The 19,379-nt window shown below is 45.2% G+C and overlaps 6 protein-coding genes across 6 annotated transcripts; 1 reads left to right on the forward strand and 5 right to left on the reverse strand.

Moving 5' to 3' along the window:
* Nucleotides 1-1,007: 1,007 nt before the first annotated feature.
* Nucleotides 1,008-1,676, reverse strand: F5J12DRAFT_785260 (uncharacterized protein; the record flags this gene model as incomplete). The annotated part of the gene is made up of 3 exons (XM_051743200.1): nt 1,008-1,055; nt 1,246-1,422; nt 1,464-1,676. 3 exons carry the CDS (start codon nt 1,674-1,676, stop codon nt 1,008-1,010), a joined length of 438 nt encoding a protein of 145 aa, XP_051596744.1.
* Nucleotides 1,677-2,148: 472 nt separating this feature from the next.
* On the forward strand, nt 2,149-4,398 carry F5J12DRAFT_785261 (uncharacterized protein; the record flags this gene model as incomplete). Its single annotated transcript, XM_051743201.1, has 12 exons — nt 2,149-2,260; nt 2,306-2,373; nt 2,414-2,930; nt 2,978-3,047; nt 3,087-3,117; nt 3,169-3,369; nt 3,478-3,532; nt 3,585-3,622; nt 3,671-3,856; nt 3,994-4,053; nt 4,103-4,284; nt 4,332-4,398. 12 exons carry the CDS (start codon nt 2,149-2,151, stop codon nt 4,396-4,398), a joined length of 1,587 nt encoding a protein of 528 aa, XP_051596745.1.
* Nucleotides 4,399-5,299: 901 nt separating this feature from the next.
* Nucleotides 5,300-8,737, reverse strand: F5J12DRAFT_957406 (uncharacterized protein; the record flags this gene model as incomplete). The annotated part of the gene is made up of 12 exons (XM_051749882.1): nt 5,300-5,365; nt 5,520-5,645; nt 5,733-6,099; nt 6,163-7,116; nt 7,378-7,436; nt 7,464-7,541; nt 7,573-7,764; nt 7,789-7,890; nt 7,944-8,069; nt 8,198-8,347; nt 8,397-8,471; nt 8,633-8,737. The coding sequence occupies 12 exons, from the start codon at nt 8,735-8,737 to the stop codon at nt 5,300-5,302; spliced, it is 2,400 nt and encodes a 799-aa protein (XP_051596746.1).
* A 2,960-nt stretch (nt 8,738-11,697) lies between these two features.
* F5J12DRAFT_707946 (uncharacterized protein) lies at nt 11,698-11,847 on the reverse strand (the record flags this gene model as incomplete). Its single annotated transcript, XM_051740594.1, has 1 exon — nt 11,698-11,847. A coding segment is annotated over one exon (150 nt), but the record flags the coding sequence as incomplete, so codon positions are not given.
* A 570-nt stretch (nt 11,848-12,417) lies between these two features.
* F5J12DRAFT_957407 (uncharacterized protein) lies at nt 12,418-12,745 on the reverse strand (the record flags this gene model as incomplete). Its single annotated transcript, XM_051749883.1, has 2 exons — nt 12,418-12,614; nt 12,658-12,745. The coding sequence occupies 2 exons, from the start codon at nt 12,743-12,745 to the stop codon at nt 12,418-12,420; spliced, it is 285 nt and encodes a 94-aa protein (XP_051596748.1).
* A 1,659-nt stretch (nt 12,746-14,404) lies between these two features.
* F5J12DRAFT_895983 (uncharacterized protein) lies at nt 14,405-14,994 on the reverse strand (the record flags this gene model as incomplete). Its single annotated transcript, XM_051747900.1, has 4 exons — nt 14,405-14,446; nt 14,507-14,633; nt 14,684-14,799; nt 14,848-14,994. 4 exons carry the CDS (start codon nt 14,992-14,994, stop codon nt 14,405-14,407), a joined length of 432 nt encoding a protein of 143 aa, XP_051596749.1.
* Between the last annotated feature and the right edge of the window lie 4,385 nt (nt 14,995-19,379).

Below are 19,379 nucleotides of genomic sequence, written 5' to 3' on the forward strand. Positions count from 1 at the left end.
AACCAGATCACTGGAACATTGCCATGTGGGTTCTGCAGGTGCACTGGGGAGCTGGAGTGTGCAATCACTGTCAAGCTGCTTGCATGAATGACTCAATGGGAATCAAAGTGCCCTGTGAAAGAGTCATTTCAGTATTCCAGTGCCAACAATGGGTCTGAATCATGTCCATGTTGCAATGTGCCTATTGTGTGCAAGTTGTGCAAAGCTCCAGGCTGAGAAACCAACACCTGCCCAGCAATCTGGTGCTACAACATGGAGGCCCATCTTGAGTATCAGCACCTGGAATATTTGCATCCTGGAAAGCCACATGGACTCCCCCTTCCCCACAATGTTTATGACCCTATGGTCCTGACTCCTTCAGAGGAGAAGAAAGCATGAGTTCCTCTTCATCCCACATTTACCAACATCCTTGAAAAGGATAAAGCTTCTGCCAAGGTTCATATGCAGTCTCAGAAACAGAAGGAGAATGTTGCTGTCAGTGGTATTCTCAGCAAGAAGGCTCAACTCATCTAATCTCTGCTTGCACTGTTCTTCACTTTCAAATTGCTTTCATTCCCATGCTTAAAAACAACTCTTACATCCTTACACCAAAAGTACTGTGTATTATAGTCATTGATACATACATCAGCAAAACACAAAAATGTGTTAGTAACTCATAGCTGCCCATAGTATTTGCACAATTCCATATTAGTCCAAAGCAATGTCAAGCATCCTAGCAACTCATAGTGCCAGAGTAGACTACACCAGACTTGCCCAAAGTAGTGACCAGCATCCAAGCAACTCATAGCACCTGAGTAAGCCACACCAGTGATACCAGCAATCCAAAGACCAATAGCTACCTAGCATACAAGGGAACAGACACACCTATCTAATACATCAACCTAGATTCCCACTGTAGTAGAGAACTCGGTAGATCTAACTTCATTCCTATGCATGAAGGCAACAACACACAGACATAACATACAGCATTTTTCAATAAGTACAGGAAAGTAATGGATAGTACTAGTCTAGATGAATGGCAAGTATTCAACTACCAGCACACTCAATAACTGTGCCTATCAAGATTCAGCATAAGTAAAATAGTGGCCCAAAAGAAAAGAGCAAGCATAGCATACCATCAGACTTGAGAGATGGCTGCAGCTCACTGGCCAGAACACTAACATCAAAAATAGGCTCCCCCAGCCTGCATTTTTTCATTGCTACATGTAATGAGCTGACCTCCATATCTTCTTTGTGGACTCTCACCTCACTGCTGCCCACCTTGTACTTGCACAACTTGGCCATTGATTCGTATTCATGGGTGATGCATGTGGCCAGAGCTTGCTCCACATGAAAGACTTTGCATTGTGTGTGCACTACATCAAGAAGGAGAAGTGCCTCATGATTCAGCTGACTCTTTGATTCATGCTGCAGATTGAAAACCTATCAATGAGTGGTTATTAGGAAGGAAAAAAAGAACTTACTGTGTGAGTGGATGACTCCAATATTCCATATATCTCAGTTAAGACACCGGTTGTCTCTGCTTTGACCTCAGCGCTGCTAGAGGGGCTGTTGCAGGAAGAGAACCTGCCATCACAAGGCTTATGGGGCAGTCCTTTGCCACCTGGGTGATGCTCAACCATGGGCATGGTCAATCCAGCATGAAGGTGTGTGTGATTGAGGTTATAAATGGACATGAGTGACTATGTTTGTGAATGGGATGTGATTGGGTAGTAGTACATTATGTGTAAAGTGTTTCAATTCATTTGCAGCAGGTAACTGTCTCCATGCATTGTTTTGTTTTACATCTCATGATGAACCTGTCAATGTTTATATGGATTCACAAGATGTCATTTCATCATGGTCCCCAGGCTTCCATCTTATACTGTTCTCTGCTTAACTGCTTGTACATTCAAATGTCCACCCAATCTGGAACAATCCTGCCAAAAAAGAAGGATAGCAAAAAAGCCAAATGATGACCAGAGGCTGATGGAAGCACTCAACCTGCAAAAAACAAGCATCTAGGAAGCCCCCCATTGATCTCAAAGAGTCTCAGTCTGTTGCCACAGCAGGACTCCATCATAGTGGAAGGGCAGGGGCAGGTTCAGGTGGAAGGGCTGAGCAATTGGAGTGGATTGGTACTGCCCTTGAAGGCCAAGCTACACAGCCATGAAAGTCAACAGATCTCCCCAACAATTCTGTTGTAAATCCTCTTGCACCTCCACCCACTTGGCAGAAAAAGGGTGGGGGCTGCAGTGCTGGCCAGAATGCAACACCAAAGGTCAGTTCTAGTTATTTGCAAATATCAAGCTAACCACTTGCAAAGTCCAATGTCACCCACCACCCTATGTGCCTCCCATTGTGAATGGTCCTAGCACAGCTGATATGCCTCTGGTGAGTGTCTTTTCATACTGATATACAATGTTCATTTCAGAATCCCATCCCTCAGTCTTCAACAGCAGTAGCAACACCTGTCTTCCATCAGCACCCCACAGACTCCCATTGTTTTGGTTTCAGTGTTCTGGCTCAACAGCCAGGTCATATCATGCCTCCCAGGATGGAACCTGACCTTCAAGTGCTCAATAATCCTTATATTGCCACAATTCAGGGAGACCAAGTTCCCAGTAATACATCTCATCTGCCAACACCCCAGCCCAACTACCAGTCTTGGTTTATCCCCCACCAGCTGCCTGCCACCATCCCTGACTCTTGTATCAACCCCTCCCTTGATAGCTTGCTCTCATCAAGACAAACTTTGGCAACTGCTGATGTTTGCCACAAGAGTTCAGAGAAGCTGTCATCAGAGGGCTCCTCAGAAGAGGAGTTGGAGTCCTCAAGTAATAACCCATCAGATGCAGAGGCTGGCAAGGTCTCCAGTGGTGAGTCTGACAAAGATGAGGACAATGCATTTGGATGGGGTGCAATGAATCTTAGGCAATCAACTCATCCTGGTATGTGTCAGAGGTTATTATGGTATTGGCTCAACATTCTTTGTTAGGCTTCTCCCAAGAAATGACAACAAGCAATCCTATTCACCACAATTCCTTACCCCCTGACTATGAGTTTCAGTACTCATGTGATGAGGATGACAATGTGGCTCTGTGAAGCTTACAATCCAAGGACAAGGCTCAGCCAGAGGTATGAAAATGCCATTCCTGCTAGCTTTATTTATTCAGATTGTTATTTTAGGGTTCCCAACATGGCACTGTTGTCAACATTCCTAAATGCCACCATTGCACTAATGGCCATCCTTCTGTTCCTGATTGTGATCTTCTGACCCTTGTGCACAACTCAGTCAACAAAGTATCTCAGTGCACCAGAGCCCCTCATAACTCCAAGAAAGCTAAGGATGAGGGCCCATTGCCTTCACAACTGAGATTTTACAAGGCAGTATGGAAGGACTGTCTTGAAGACACTAAGTGAGAATGCAGGGCTGCACATGCATTTTCTAACCTGTTCCCATCAAAATCTCACAACCTCAACCTCTCCATAACAGAGGCACTTGTCACTGTCATTGTTGAGTGGAATCAATGTGGTATGCAATTTGAAGATGGTGAGTAACAATATTTTCACTTTATATGTGTCTCATTATCCTAACTTTATAGGTTACTGGCCTGACCACAAGCAAGATATGGTGTACCTTGTAAGTAGTCCCATCTTTCAGTTACAGCTACTGACATACCACCAGTAGCTCCTTGGTGATATATCTACCTGGCATTCAGAATTGAAGTCAGTTACACTGGCAACCACACCATCCACATTCAACCTTATCCCTCCATCTGATGTTGCACCATGGGTTCATGTACAATGGATAGAGACTGCTGCTGCAAAGCTCCTTGACAACTCACTTTTCCTGCAAGACAGTTTCAATGAGAATGTACATTCATGTGGTTCATTGTCTGCACTACTAATGGATTGGTTTATCAGGGAAAAACCAGGAATTTTGCTCACCCCACCCTCAAGGAAGCTGTCATACAATTCTACTATACTGGGACCTATTGAATCATGGATAAGCATCCTGAGTCCTTCAACAATTCAGTTCCCCTTTCCTGTCTGGCTCTCATCACAGCCACAGTGAGTTATTTTACACCCCAAGTTGCTGCAACTCAAACTTTTCTCACAGTATCATTGTGTGTTGGATGGATTTGCAAAGAACAGCACAGGAAAGATGATGCCTCAATTCTCCAGCAAGGCTTACAATTCCATTTTCCATGGCATGATGAAGGTGTTGAATGACATCCTTCATAATCCCTATCATGGTGCAAGGTTGTGCAATCAGCTTTCTCAGTGGGCAAAGGAAGGATGGTAAGTACTGGGGTGGCTGACATGCTTGTGCTGACTCATCATATCAGGGCTGCACTGCAAGAGGTTGATTTGAATGTAGAGAGGCACCAGCACATTCAGGCAGTCCTTGATTGATTTCATAATACCTCCCCTACAGGCTTATATGTATTTCTCTTCCACCCTTATCCCCTCCCTGTCAGACTCAGATGTACCATGCCATTGTCCCACCATCACATCCACCAATATGAATATGATTGAGTGACTATGACAGGTACATGAAGAACAATGGAATCACAGGATGTTGTGCTACCATCATATCCTTTAACTCCACTGTATTTGTGCTTGAATGAAGCACTGTCAAGAAGGTGGCTTCCAGGCAAATTCATTGTGTCCAGTGTCATATTCATAGATATCACTTTTCGACCCATCCAACAACTACATAGCATCTGCAAACACACCTCTGGTGTCCCACAAGCTCGGTAAGTAATCTACACCTCAATGCAGTCATGTGCACAGCAGAAGAGAATGAATCTGCACCCTATCAAGTAATTAAATGATGAATTGAAGCAGACTGTTGGTATGTGGCAAATCATAGACATGATATGTCATCCAAGAGACATAATGATCAACTCACATAACTCATGTGAAGAAGTTTGTGGGGTTGCAGAGGGGAAATGCAGAGAGGAATCTGTAGGGAACCTCAGTAATCTGTCAAGCTACTTATATTGAGTATAGTACCTGTAGGGAACTATACAAGTTAGTAAGGGTATTCTATCTATGTAGAAGTGTACTTGAAGAAATTTGTGGGGTTGCAGAGGGAAACCCAGAGAGGAATCTGTAGGGAACCTCAGTAGTCTGTCAAGCTACTTATATTGAGTATAGTACCTGTAGGGAACTATACAAGTTAGTAAGGATAACCTATCTATGTAGAAGTGTACTCACCCTCAGTAGTCTGTCAAGCTACTGAGGGACTAGGTAAATTTTACTAGTGTATGTGTGCGCTCTAACAGCTTATGTAAGCGACACAATCACGTGCCTAAGTCCAAGTAAGGACAGAGGTCATTTCACTCCAACACTCCCCCTGAAACGGCACAGGGTAAAACTAAAAGGTAAAACATATTCCAAAGTATCAGGAACGAAATATACCAAATGTATAATCAAATGTGCAACGAAATATGCGAATTTTCGGGTGTGCGGCTTGACTTGTGTGCGTGCGATGTTGGCGCATCATCTGATTATGTAATCGCGCTGCGTACGGTCGCACGTCGTCCTGTCGCATCTTCCAGCACTGCACAAGCCTTGTGAGTGCGCTTGCTCGCTCGAATATATACTGTTTGGCCGTCCATGTGTCCTTGTAGTCCTGAGGTTGACTTGGCATGGTCCTGCATGCCTCAAGGCATTTCACGAGGGCTTGGGTATGGTAACATGGATCCTGGGGGGGCATCTTGCCTCGTTTCGACTCCACTGACCTCTTTAGGTACCATTTTGATGTGTCCGCGTCGATGCCTTGGCCTATAGATTCCATGGAGGTGCTCCACATGCTCCGTAGGTGGTTTTGACGATGCAGGTATGTCATCTTTTGTGTTCGTGCTTCGGCTGTCATGCTGACTAGCCTTTCCAGGTAGCACCGCTTCTCCGACTCGCTCTGAGTTGCCATTGCCGCTGCTAGGCATGCCGTTGTCGTCACCTGGTTCGAGCGTCTCGCTCTCTATGCTTGCTGCAATGGGCGTGATTGTGCCTAACACCTCAAGCAGACTTTTGATGCCTTCGAAAGTGAAAGCTTGCCCTGGAACCTCGAACTTGATATGTCCACATCGATGTTTCAGTACAGAGGTCCTGCAAAGGTGTTCCACACATCCTACGAGTGGTCTTGCCGGTGCACGGTTGCACTCATTTCACAGCATCTTGGCCTCTTGCACCTCGCTGGACCCCACTGCGTGCTGTTCAACAGCCGTAGTGCCAATTCCTTCCTTCGGGTGCTCCTCTGGTGTGTACTGACACCTACAGGTCTCGTTTGTTATTGCCAATGTGCAATCTTGCTCGACGCGCAGTCCTGTGCCTCCAGGTGCACTGCTGTGCAGCTCTGGCCTGTTGAGGGTGTCTCCATAGGTGTACTGAGTTGCAGCCATGGGTGGTGACGCGTCCTCGACTCTGTGCGAGCCAGTGTTGCAACTGCCACTGCTGTCCTGGTCGTTTCCAGCATTTACTGGCTGTGCTCCCACTTTCGGTGCGTCTTTCCCATTCTTGACTGTTCTGCTGCTGACCCTTGATACTTCCAGCATCTTCATAATCATGTGCTGATGGCTCTCACTACCAGCTGACTTGTTTGCGTGATGTCGAAGATCCTTTCCACTCGTGTTTTGGCCATTTGCATAGCTGCTCGCATTACCACCACACTCCCCCTCGAGCGGTACTCGTCCCCGCTCAGTTGGTGACTCCAGTATGCAGTCTGTCATAGGGGGTTTAGCTTGACTGTACTTTGTAGGCATTCGTAGTAAATTCTTGGCAGTGCGTGCTTCCATTTGAAGAGTTAGGTCCAGCGCTGGCTCGATAGCCTCACATTTGCATTGCTCAGCTGCGACCTTGGGTTCGGCATGCCCACCTGACTCCTTGCAGCTCGTCTCCTCCGCTGCTTGCTGTTTAGCAGCTATAGTGCTGACTCCCTCCCTTGGGTGTTCGGCTGGTGTCTGGGGACTATTTGGTGGGTCTTGGGCACTCGCACATGCCCCTCTCTCATGTGTGCAGTGACCAGGGTCACCTGTATGGTGCTGCAGCTCTTGTATTTTATTAGGATATGCTGGCTCTTGAACTTTGGATGGGTGGTGTTGCCAAGATTTTGCAAATGGGCAGGTGCTTTGACATCATAGATTGGGTGGGTACTCAGAGCTAAAGGGTGTGCATCATAAACTGCAAAAAAAATAAACCTACTCAGGCCATCATGCAGATGGGTGGATTGTCAGACATTGCACAGATGTGCAGGGGTTCAGACATCATGCAAATGGGTGGTATCTCATAAATGATTGACATTCACAGTGTTGTATATACAACCAAATCCACAGTCAAAAACATGTAAACTATTGAAGTGGCATGCCCAACAACCCATGTAATGCCCACCACCTAGCATAGAAATGGTCAATTTGTTGACCCTGACCATTGACAACATCAGCATATTTCTGAATATTTTTGATGCAGTAGTTTACCTGCTCCTCAATATGGCCATCAAGATTGTCTGCAATTGGCACCTCAGGCAATGGCCATAAGCCCTGGGCCATCATCAACTATTTGCAGCAACAAGAATAAGTGGCATACCCTAAAAAAATCCCAGGTGACAGAAAACAATCCCTTGCCTTGCAATCTTTGGGAATCTGCCGCATATTCCTCAGAATGATATAGCCACCAAGGGAATGCAAAGCCAGAATTGGGATCAGCTGCATGTGGGGTCCAATGCAGGATGATGGTGCTGATAGTGTTGATTATGCAAAATGCACTAAGGGGAATTAGCTGCATTTGATCACAGAAGCTAACCTCATTATCTTGGTGTCTGAGGTATGCATGGTAGCATGCCAGGAGGGGAGGAGTATAACTGGCATGCAATACCATCACCAGAATCAAGCTATTAAGCTGATTCTGAAGGAACTATGTATCAGTCCCACATTGTGAAAAATTGATGTAAAACCTACCAAGTCCATTGCTAGGTTTGCAAACCAATGCATGGGCCACCCCATGATATTGGCAGTCTGCTTCAGATGTACAGAGGCCACCTTGATCTGGCATGCCAAGTAGAGGATACCCATCTCTACCACAGACTGGTGAGATGGGTGTGATTGGCTGGTGATGAATGGCTCAGGACAATTTTCAAAGGCAGAACATGGATAATGAACAACTTCCATCAAATCAAGCATATTGATGAGTCAAATGCCCTGAGAGGCTGCACCATACTGGTCCCTTGCAGCTGTGCCCAATTCTCTTGCAATGGCACTTGCAGCCTGCACAAGGTGCCTATCAAGGGTGGGATCAAATGGCATGTTGCTGGGAGTGGTGTTTCTGCAGTAGCAAGATACTGTGGCATGTAAGGTGTGCAGGACTAAAATCATCAATGTCAAAGGTGTATCAGATTAAGCTCATGCCCATACCTTGATTGCAATGTGGAACAGGTGCCAATCCCCATTGTTCCATTTGAAGAGATTGCTGTGTGGATGGAAGTTCACCTACATAATCAATGGATATCACTGATCACATGCAAGCAGGTTAGTTGGAGAATCAGGTCAAGGAGATCAGTCCCTCAGATTTGATGATTCACAGGTGATGGGCAGAGGAGACAGTTCCCACACATTCTGCAAGTCTACCAGAAAATTGACTGCATAGTAACATCTTGTGCAGGTGTTGAAGACCCATCCATCCTGTTTAATTTCTCGTGCATGACTGGCAGTGCCAATGGTTCCTGCACATTCAGCAATTGCTCAAGTAGATCCATGTTCATACCATCTGCTGGGGGAGCAGTTGGTTCCTATTCATTCAGGAACTGATTCATCAAGTTGTCATGTAGATCTATTACTAGAAAATTAGTTTGTTTGTTAGCTTGAAGGGCAATTGTGCCAACTCACTGGCTGTGATTCTGCCCTCTTCCAGAGTGGTTGGCTCCCTTTCCTGCAGGAACTGGCACCTCTCCACTTTGCAATCTTGTCCACCTTTCCCAGCTTGCTGCTTTCTGTGATATCCCTGAAGTAAATTTGAAGGATGTGGTTGGCTGCAGCATTGAGCTCAGGCAATTTCTTGAAGAGCTTGCAAGAGGATGACAACATCATGTTTCTGATGATGAGATGATGGAGTAGTTTGACAGTGAGAGTGGTGATGGTGATTGGAGAGTGGAAGAGTCAGAGGTTAAAGACAGATGACAAGATATGCAGTGTAGGAATAGGTAATAGAAGATACCTAGAAATAGTAATTATCAGTAAATGGGTGAGTATAGTGCTCGACCCAAAAGGGAGGTTCTCTCTGGAGAAAGAAGTGTAGTAAAAATGTAAAAATGCGAACTGAAATGAATACTTAGCTCTGCCTGTCTAATACCTCTTGCCAGTCCTCCTGGCCCTTTGGGTACTCCACAAAGTAATAATTCTAACTTCAAAAACTTACCAAAATGCAAGACAAAATCACCCTACTACTGAGGGCCTGTGACATGGATTTTTTTTGGTAAACTGAACTTGCATGAACACAATGCATGTGCTTAGTCAGCAATGTGGCTGCTCGCCCCTAAGTCCAGTGGTACAAACATGAAAACAAAACAAGAAACAAAACAAGTCCCTCAACCCCTAAACCCCTGACCAAGACAACTACTGGTACAAGTCAATAATCCTGAATGCATATATGAAGTAGAGGCTCAGATAAAAATATGATGTATTGTTCTGGAATAGCATTGCTGTTTGTTTTGCATGTTTCCTGTCTGCTCCAATGGCAGAGCCTGGCTTGCAGCTACATAGACCAGCACCTGAGATTCCAACTAAATAGGCAAATCATCCAATGTGAAACACAATTTATAGTGGGAAATTCAGATACTCTATAGTGTGAGAGGTTCCACTTTCTTCATTTCTTGTCTTCCTGGGCCTGTCTTATATTGTGACAGGGGGATAACCCAATTATGGATAGGCCCATCCATTTGTGGTGAGCTATCTATGATATGACAGATTGGCCTGTCTTATGCAGTGCCAAGGGTTTGTAATCCTGTGATGGACAGATTGGCCTGTCTTATGTTGTAACACTGGCTTTTGTTTTCCCTTATCTGCTGCCTGAGAATACCATGGATGGGCCTGTCCTTATGTAGATCCCTTTGATCTCCCTTTCTGCTGCCTGACAATGCCTTACATGGACCACCCTTATGTAGATAGCTTGGATCTCTCTTTCTGCTGCCTAAGAATACCATACATGGACTCATCCTTATGTTGTGACAGGGGTGCATCTTGCTAGATGGGCCTGTCCATTTGTTGTGATGATATACATGATACTACTGAAGCGCCTGTCCTTATGTTGTGACACTATTAGATGATATTAGTGATGGGCCCATCTATATGTTGTGACAGGGTACATCTTACTGGGGCTGGGCCTGCCCATATGTTGTGACAATATAAATAATATTACTGAAGGGCCTGTCCATATGTTGTGACTCTATTAAATGATACTAGTGATGGGCCCATCTTTATGTTTTGACAGGATACATCTTACTGGGGCTGGGCCTGCTCATATGTTATGACAATATAAATAATACTACTGAAGGGCCCATCCATGATGCTATACATGAGATTACTGATGGGCCCATCTTTATGTTTCATCAGAGGTACATCTCACTGTGGACAGGCCCATCCATATGCTGTGACAATATAAATAATATACTGAAGGGCCTGTCCATATGTTGTGACTCTATTAAATGATATTAGTGATGGGCCCATCTTTATGTTTCAACAGGGTACATCTTACTGGGGCCAGGCCCACCCATATGTTGTGACAATATAAATAATACTGCTGAAGGGCTCATCCATATGTTTTGATGCTATACATGACATTTCTGACAGGCCCATCTTTATGTTGTGACAATATAAATAATATTACTGAAGGGCCCATCCATATGTTGTGACCCTATTAAATGATATTAGTGATGGGCCCATCTTTATGTTTCAACAGGGTACATCTTACTGGGGCCAGGCCTGCCCATATGTTATGATGATATAAATAATACTACTGATGGGCCCATCCATATGTTGTGATGCTATACATGAGATTACTGACAGGCCCATCTTTATGTCTTGTCAGAGGTACATCTTACTGTGGACAGGCCCATCCATATGTTGCATAATACACCTGACAGGCCCAACCTTATGTTGTGACTCTATTAAATGATACTAGTGATGGGCCCATCTTTATGTTTCAACAGCAGTACATCTTACTGTCAACAGGCCTATCTTTATGTTGTGACAGGGGTACAGCTTATTATGAATGGGCCTGTCAAGATGTTGTGACACCATAAATGATATTACTCCTGGGCCTGTCCATATGTTGCCAACTTTGTATTCTAATCATAGATGGGCCCATCCTTATGTTGTGACCCTCTCCATGTTATGATAGGTGGGCCTGCCTTGATGTTGCAACAGGGGTGTAACCTACAAGGACAGGCCTGTCCATGTCTTACAGCAACTCAGTATACATAATTGGTCATGGGCCCATCTAAATGTTTCAACATCCTTACCCACTGCAGGCCCTCCCATATGTTGTGGTAATGCACTTACAGGCCCATACATATGTTGCTCTCACTTTAGTCCCTCAGGCCTGTCCATGTGTACTGGCTAATCTATTTAGGCAGGCCCATCTCAGGGTCTATATAAGTGTTGGTGTTTTGGCACACAGGATGCCCATGTGTTGTGACTAAATGTGACTACACTATGTGCATACGTGCATACAGAAGGTCAGTGAAGCATTTGCCTGCACTTCCCTGCTAACCTCCCCATGAAGTTGGTGGACTGCATCAACAATGTAGGTTGGTTCAAGGTCACTAGGCTTGCAGCAGTCAATGTGGAAGATCTGAATGGCACTTTGAAGCTCCATCAAGGAGTACCCTGGTGAAGACAATGCAGATATGATTTTGGCTGACAGAGGCACATATGTGTTTCATCAAGGAGTACCCTGGCAAAGACAATGTGGATATGATTTTGGCTGACAGATATTTGACACCAATGGGCATGGGTGGGGGGCTGTAGAGAAAGCAGGGGAGGGGATTATGACATCCTCCAGCATGTTGACAAAATGTCATTGGATATAGTTTGTCCCCACTGTCTTGACAGTGGTATCGATGAGACCTTCACCAGCCATGGCATGGAAAAAGTATTATGTTTATTTGGATATAGTATGTGGGGAGGGTGAAATGGACAAGATGGAGGATGCTGGAGTGGGGAGAGAGGGGGATGTGCATGACCTAGAAGACTGATTACTCACATTACTGGGTTTCCAGCAAACCAGAGAGTGGGAAGATGACAGGGTGCCCTTTGGGCAAAAGTATGTGTTGTGGGTTGATCCATATGAAATGCAGAAAGTTGGTCAGGTAAAGAAGGCAAATGTGGTAGGGACAGTTACCTAGGAGATCTCAGCAAGCATGACTGAGTTCATAATGACCTAGGTGAGTAAAATAAAGTCAATGCCTGGAACACAGATCACCACCTTCAAGTTGACACCATCAGTCTCCAAAACCTGCTCCATCTTCATCTTGATGCTCCCCTCATCATCTGGGATGGTGAAGAAGGATTCAATGAATGTGGAGTCTTTGGTAGTGGCAGAGGTAGGGTTGGAGTGACTGCTCCAACTCCCTGTCACTAAGCCCAAACATGTCAATCCTCTGGTGCACAATGAACACACCATGCATCCCATCCTCTCTGTACATAAGCTGGATGATGTCACCTGATGAATTGCACACTGTACCGTCATAGCAGATGTCATTAGACATCGCCTATCTCCACCTTTTAGACAGTGATGTTGATGAGACCTTCTCAACCAGCTGTGGTGTGGAAGGAGGGCTCCTGCCAAATGGTATACACTTTCCTCCTACACTCTGTTGCCTGACACAGACAGACATTGGCAAAACATTGATATTAACCTTTGGATCCTACAGTGACCATTCACAAGCAAGGTTAAGTTGTTGCTTGACCATACCTTCAACATTGTATCACACCAACTGAACCTAATGCATATTTTGATCTGTGAGCATTGCAGAATTGGGAGTCACAGGGAATGAGGTAGGCATGTTGTGGGCAGTCTCCAGATATAGTATGTGGGAAGGGTGAAATGGATGAGATGGGAGGATCCTGGAGTGGGGAGATAGTGGGACTTGTGTGAACTGAGAAGACAGATTGCTGGCATTATAGGGTTTCCAGTGAACCCTAGAGCTGGAAAATGACAGGGCAATAAACATACATAATCATTAGAGACAGTGAACTTGCTGAAAACAATACCCACCTGAATGCTAATCTCTGGTCCATCAGATACCTCCCAAAATTTGTAGTACCCAGCCTTGGGAATGAACTGCATTACCTTTTTCTTTGTTCCTTTCAGATGCATGAAGCCAATGAATATGCCTCTCTTTGGGTAAAAGTCAGTATGTATAATGGGTTGAACCTACAGAATTGCCTAGGAGACCACGGCGAGTGCAACTGAGTTCATAACAATCTGGGCAACAACACAAACTGAGGCAGCAGGAGTGATGTGAAGGCAGGTCACATTTGCTTGGGCAGGCAGACTGGGAGTAGCATGGAGCAAACACAACAGCAGGTGGGGAAGTGAGCAAGGTAGGCTCACACAGACATGGTAATTGTGCCACTCACAAACTGATACAATGCTATAGAAATGTGTGCTAGGAAAATGGCTAGTCCTCATTCATGAGACCAATAACTCCAGCTTCAAGATGTGGTGCATCTGCACCACCTACCAGGTCAATGACTCCAGTTTCTCAAGCAAGGTTAACTGTCAACTCCACCAAATCAGGCCTTGAGTATTCTAGCATGACTGCCAGCATCTCTATCTTGTAGGCAGGCAACAGATCTTTGTCCACTGGTGTTTCAAGTGGTAAATTCAGCACAGAGAGCTTGTATGACCTATCAGAATGGCTCAGGACCTGAAGGCCATGTTGCAGCCACTTGCTGTCAACATTTCCTGGCAGCTGTGGACAGTGGATGATGAGGTGGGGTGGGTGTATCCAGCACAATTGCAAGACTAACCTGCAGAAGTGTGTGCATAGCAGCACCAGCGCAAGTGCCCATCAATCAGGACCAGATGGTATCTGGCAACCAGCCAAGGCACTGTGAACAGAACTCTGCCAGTGACACAAGATCAGGCTGACAAGACCTCACAATGGCAATGGGGGGATGGTGACCCTCTGACCATGAGGTGAGAGGTAACAGATACATCACTAAGATGGCAGGGTCAGGGAACTCAATGTGTTCCTCCAGAATGATACAGGCAAGCTTGTGGTGCCTATGTCCAAGGAGGTGTTGAGGATCTGTTCATAGCACCTCACAGACATCATCACACCACCTGGCAACAAACTCCGTGAACTCCACAAACTGAAGCATGATCATGGCTTTGAAGAGGGTCTTTCCAAAGCCATAATTTACCAATCAGTGGGCAACATCCATGCTGCACCACCAGCAACCTGTCTAATGAATTGAAGGAGGTTGAGTGGCATCTTCAGAGCACTGAATACAGCACTTACCTCATTATCTACACTACTCATCAGCATGACAAGGAGGAGGTCACCCCATTCAAGGCTGGTGCAATTTTGTAAGGTGTCTGATGAGTAGAGTTGCATGTCTTCATACTTGCCAGATGGTGGGATGCCACTATTTGTGGTAAGCTAAATGACCACATCTCCATGTTTGAACTGACCTACCTGTGAATGATGCAAGTCACACCAAACAGCAGCACATCATTGTATGGTGTTACCATGACATCAATGAGGGCACATGACTGGGGGCAGGCAAGTTCTGCTTCTGCCTCTCCAGGAGCCTTGTGAGCTTTGTTAGCACCCAGTGATGTGTACAGTCAACAACTCACCATGTGCCAGTTGAAACCAAATGCTGTCAGCAGCTCTTGAAAGTGCTGCACAAGGAGGGGCAGATAGCATGTGCACACTATATCTTTTCCCCTCTTGAGCTGAGGGAAGTCCAGCCCATCGAAAATGAAGTACAGGTGGAGTGGCATCTGAGAGATGGAAGAAAGGCAATGGAAAATCATTCATATTTTGTGTGATTGTCCTGTGCCAGCTTGGTGCCACAAAAACATGTTAAGCAGTGAATGCATCCATGTGCTAATGGGGTTTGTGAGGGATGAAAGGGACCATATGAAGCAAGCCACTAACCTGGCATTAAAGCCCACAGTGAGCAACTGGGCACCTACTCCATCACTGAACATGCCAAAGTTCTCAGCAGCAAGCTTGTCAAATGTACATTGCCTTGCTGCAGGAGCAAGAAGCTAATTATGGTTAACACAGCCAGGCCAACACAACAGCAGAGAAAAAAATGTTACTCACTGGCCACAGTTCAAGCACCTGCATAGTTTTGGAACATGACAAAAAAAACTTGTCAGGAGGTCAAGGGGTGCAACAAAGTAGAATAGCACTGAGCTGACAAATAGGTCAGCATAGTCTACTTACCAGTTTAGAATCATGGTGGATGGTGTCACAAGAATAGACACACTCAATGCATGAGATCTGTGTTTCAAAATTTATGAGTGGAAGGGGAAGGGCAGAAGTTGATGATGTGGCTCACCAAATGATCAGTATGTGAAAGGACAGTCTTGAGGCCAAGTCAAACCTTCTGATCTTGAAAATCTTGAAGGGGACCAACAATCAGCTCAAGAACAGCTGCATAGATGTGACATCCAGTGCCAAACTGCCAAGTGAAGGGAATGGCCAATGGGCTGCCCACCAGACCCATCCAATGGGACTGAATTGACCTTCAAGTGATAATGATCCATCAACTGGGTGAAACATTGGGATAGGCTTGCTGACAAGGACTTACCAATGACAGCAATCAAAGGGCATCGAGCATCAAAGATGGAGGATGAAGGCAGGCAAGGGCTCCTGCCACCATACACCTTGCTAACCTGCCCTAAGCAATTATGTTAATGCCCTGGGCCCAATAGGCCTTGAGGCTGCAGACCGGTTTGGGCTGCAAAGTGCTGGAGAGCAATTGTAAAGTCCTGTAAAGTGACTTTGTGACGGGAAATGAGTATGTGCCTTTGCACCCAGACTGGCTCCATTTGCAGTTTTGAACCATTGAAATTAGCAAACCAGTTGACAGAATGCATTGAAGCTTGTGAAGGTCCAGATCCTACATAGTCACCACAGCCCACTAGGAATTACAGTATTGTGGTGACAGGGTCCTGGGTGAGGTGTCCATAAGGTCCCATTCAGTAATGCAATTAAGAATGATTTTTCCTGCAAAAAACTCAAATGAAATCATGAAAATTTGATTAAGTGAAAGATTGCCTGATGAGTGTTTGACAGGCCTTATTGTGGTCTGTCAAATGTCACAACATGAGGGAAAATTTTGATTGCTGTTTGGTAGCCCTTATTTTACCAGAGCATAGTTGTTCTGTTTGTCTTCCTGTCACCTTCTGTCCCAAGTCCTTATGGCCAAAAAGTCTGTGAAGGAGCTTCAAGTTTCTGCAGCTGAACTGGGCACAACAGGTGGCACAGCCATACCACAAACAGAGGCAGATGCCACATTGTAGTCCAGCACTGATGAGTCAGTTCTTGTCAGAAAGCTCCTTGAAGCCAAGGACAATGTACTCACAACAGATAGTGGATTCAAGCACGAGGCCTGGGTTGAGGTGAGAAGGCCCTTCAGGGCAGTGAAACCAAGTCAGGTGGAGCTCTGAAAACTGTTGAACAGTGCAAAACACATTGGGCCAAGGTGAGTTTGGTTGTCGAGGAGTCTATCATGCTGACTGAATGCCCCAGCTCAAGAAGGACTATGGTGTTGTCAAGGAGCTTCCAAAGGCATCTGAGTTTGGGTGGAATGAGGAGACCAAGATGGTGCATGCCACAAAGGAGGTCTTGGATGCCTACATTGAAGTGAGTCTGCATTACCTGGCTGTTTCTATACTGACAACTATCAATAGATTCATAAGAGTGCGAAGTGTTGGCAGACCACTCCATTCCCTCTGTATGATGGCATTGCAGAGCTCCTTGATGGTGTAGTTGCCACTGGTAGTCTAGCCTTTCATGCTGTTAGTTGTATCTCAGCTGTAGATGCTCTTGGTGGCCTGGATGTAGGTGATGCCACCCTTACTGACTTGGACATGGAGTCTGAGGATAATACAATTGAGGTAAGTGTGAATACTTCTTGCTCACTAAACATGTTGTCTGACCCAGAATAAGCTGACACCCATGTCTCACAAGCACTCTGCAATGCAGCTCTCCCCCCTCCCAAAAACCCCAGCCAAGAGGACAGTGACTACCTCATTCCATGGCCATATATCTGGCCCCCAGGCAATTACCTCTGTCAGTGATGCATGATTGTCCCTTGCTGATGCTGTGGCTGCAATGCCATCATCATCAATGACTGAGGCGCCAGCTGGAGGCACTTCATTCATAACCTCTCTGGTGACATCCCCACAGTGATGCATGGCCACAATTCACCTTGCTTCAGAGGAGGAAGGTCTGTCTGATAATGAGATGGTTGATGTTGCTGACTTGTTTGGCACAAGTTGGGCTGCTGTGGAGGGGTATCTCAGCTTGAGGAAGGGTGTCCAGTCAGTTTATTTACAGAAACAGCTTGAACATTTCTATTCCTCTGATTCTTGAGTACCTAGATCAACTGTACCTACTGTTCAGCTAGATACCTCTGATACTCTGTCTACATTGCATCTGCAATGTTGTCTCATCATCTGTCAGCCCTAGTCTTTTCTGCAGGGGATATTTCTCCTCCAAGGTCATCAGGATCATGAGTGCAAATAAAGTTGAAAAGGAAGCAGATGGCATGAATTACCTTGGCTTGCACTTTGATGGACAATTCAAGAAGTGTTTTCAGGGAGGGGAAACAATGCTTGGCAACACCAAATATGTGCTCAACTACATTGCAAGCTGATGCATGTTGAAGGTTAAATAGCTCCTTTGGATTCTGAGGTCTGATACCCATTCAATGCTGGTACATGAATAAAGAACCATGTGATGACATACCTATTTGCTGATCTTTCCCATTCCTTGAGATGGTAGCAGACCCCACAATATGGGACAAGCAGAGCATCACAAGAGGAGGAAACCTGCATCAGCAAGATAGTACTTGCCAGGGAGAATGTGAAAATCCCTCTCATGAGCATCATGATAGATGCAACTGTCTGCAGCACTGCCTTCCCAGCCACTGGGGACATATTGAATGCACATGTCAAAACTGCAGGATGCAAGCACATTCTGTGAGATAAATCCCTTGCAATTTTGATAGGGGGCTTGCATATGGGTGGGCACAAGAGCAGCAATATGAGTCCCATCAATGGCACCAAGTGCATCCTTGAAAAAAGGGTAGAACTTTGGCTGGCCATGAATCTCTGGTGGGATAGGAGCATTATGGCCTGGGAGTTTGACATAAGATCCATAGACAGGTGGTGAGATACAAGCTTCAAGCACCCAATGAAACACTCTGATGGTTACAACTCAATTCAGATCTTATCTAGTACAAATCATACTATGGACTCACCTTGATATTGTGTCACCACTGTGCTGGAACTGTTCTTGTGTTTCATGGTTGGAGTGGCCCTTTAGAATGTAGAGGAAGATTGCAAGATGTTCCTCCACTGTAAGGTTACAGGTGGGTCACAATTTGCCCATTGTCCATAGGGTATATGCCAATTGATAGAATCTGGGCTGGGCCATACCAATATTCTCCTGGAATTGCAGGGGATGGCCAGTGCAAATCTCATCTACCCATTTCTGACCAGTCAGAACAGAAGTGTGCTTGGGAGTTTTCTCAAGTGAAGCTGCATAAAGAGTTGTGACAGCAGCAGCAGCTCCTGCAGCTAGGGCAACTACTCATCTATCTCTGATTCAACTACACCACCTCTTGTAGCTAGGATGGTTACACATTGATGCTTCTGCATAATGCTGCCTTTTTCTTTTGTAGTTTGCCATTGTCATGCAATTGAAGTTGAGGGAGACATTGGGGGCTAATCTGATCAGCATGATCAGCAAAATCCAATCTCATTCAATTGTGTTCCCACAATTGGAGTCATGCCACACTTGTGACCATGAGATTTCATTCAAGTTCTCATGATTAGGTAGGGTTCAAATTCACTTCAATCAGACTTAATTGTGTTACCAAACAGGCCCTAAGTATGTTTAGGCAATTCACACTGCCACACAGGTACATGCATAACTCATGAATGCATATTGTATATGCATATTGTATGTACACTGCACAAATTAGAGGTCTACTTTCCCACTACTTTAAAAATTGATTTGGAGTTGTAGGGTCTGCTGCAATGCTCTTGTGCATCAGGAAATTAACACTTTACTATTTTTGACCTTTTTGTGACTTTTTTTTTGACTTTTTTGTGACTATTGTGACTATTTGTGACTTTTTGGGAAG

The sequence above is a fragment of the Pisolithus orientalis genome (genome assembly GCF_024613125.1).
Source record: "Pisolithus orientalis strain OTSU chromosome Unknown F5J12scaffold_35, whole genome shotgun sequence".
NCBI lineage: Eukaryota > Fungi > Basidiomycota > Agaricomycetes > Boletales > Pisolithaceae > Pisolithus > Pisolithus orientalis.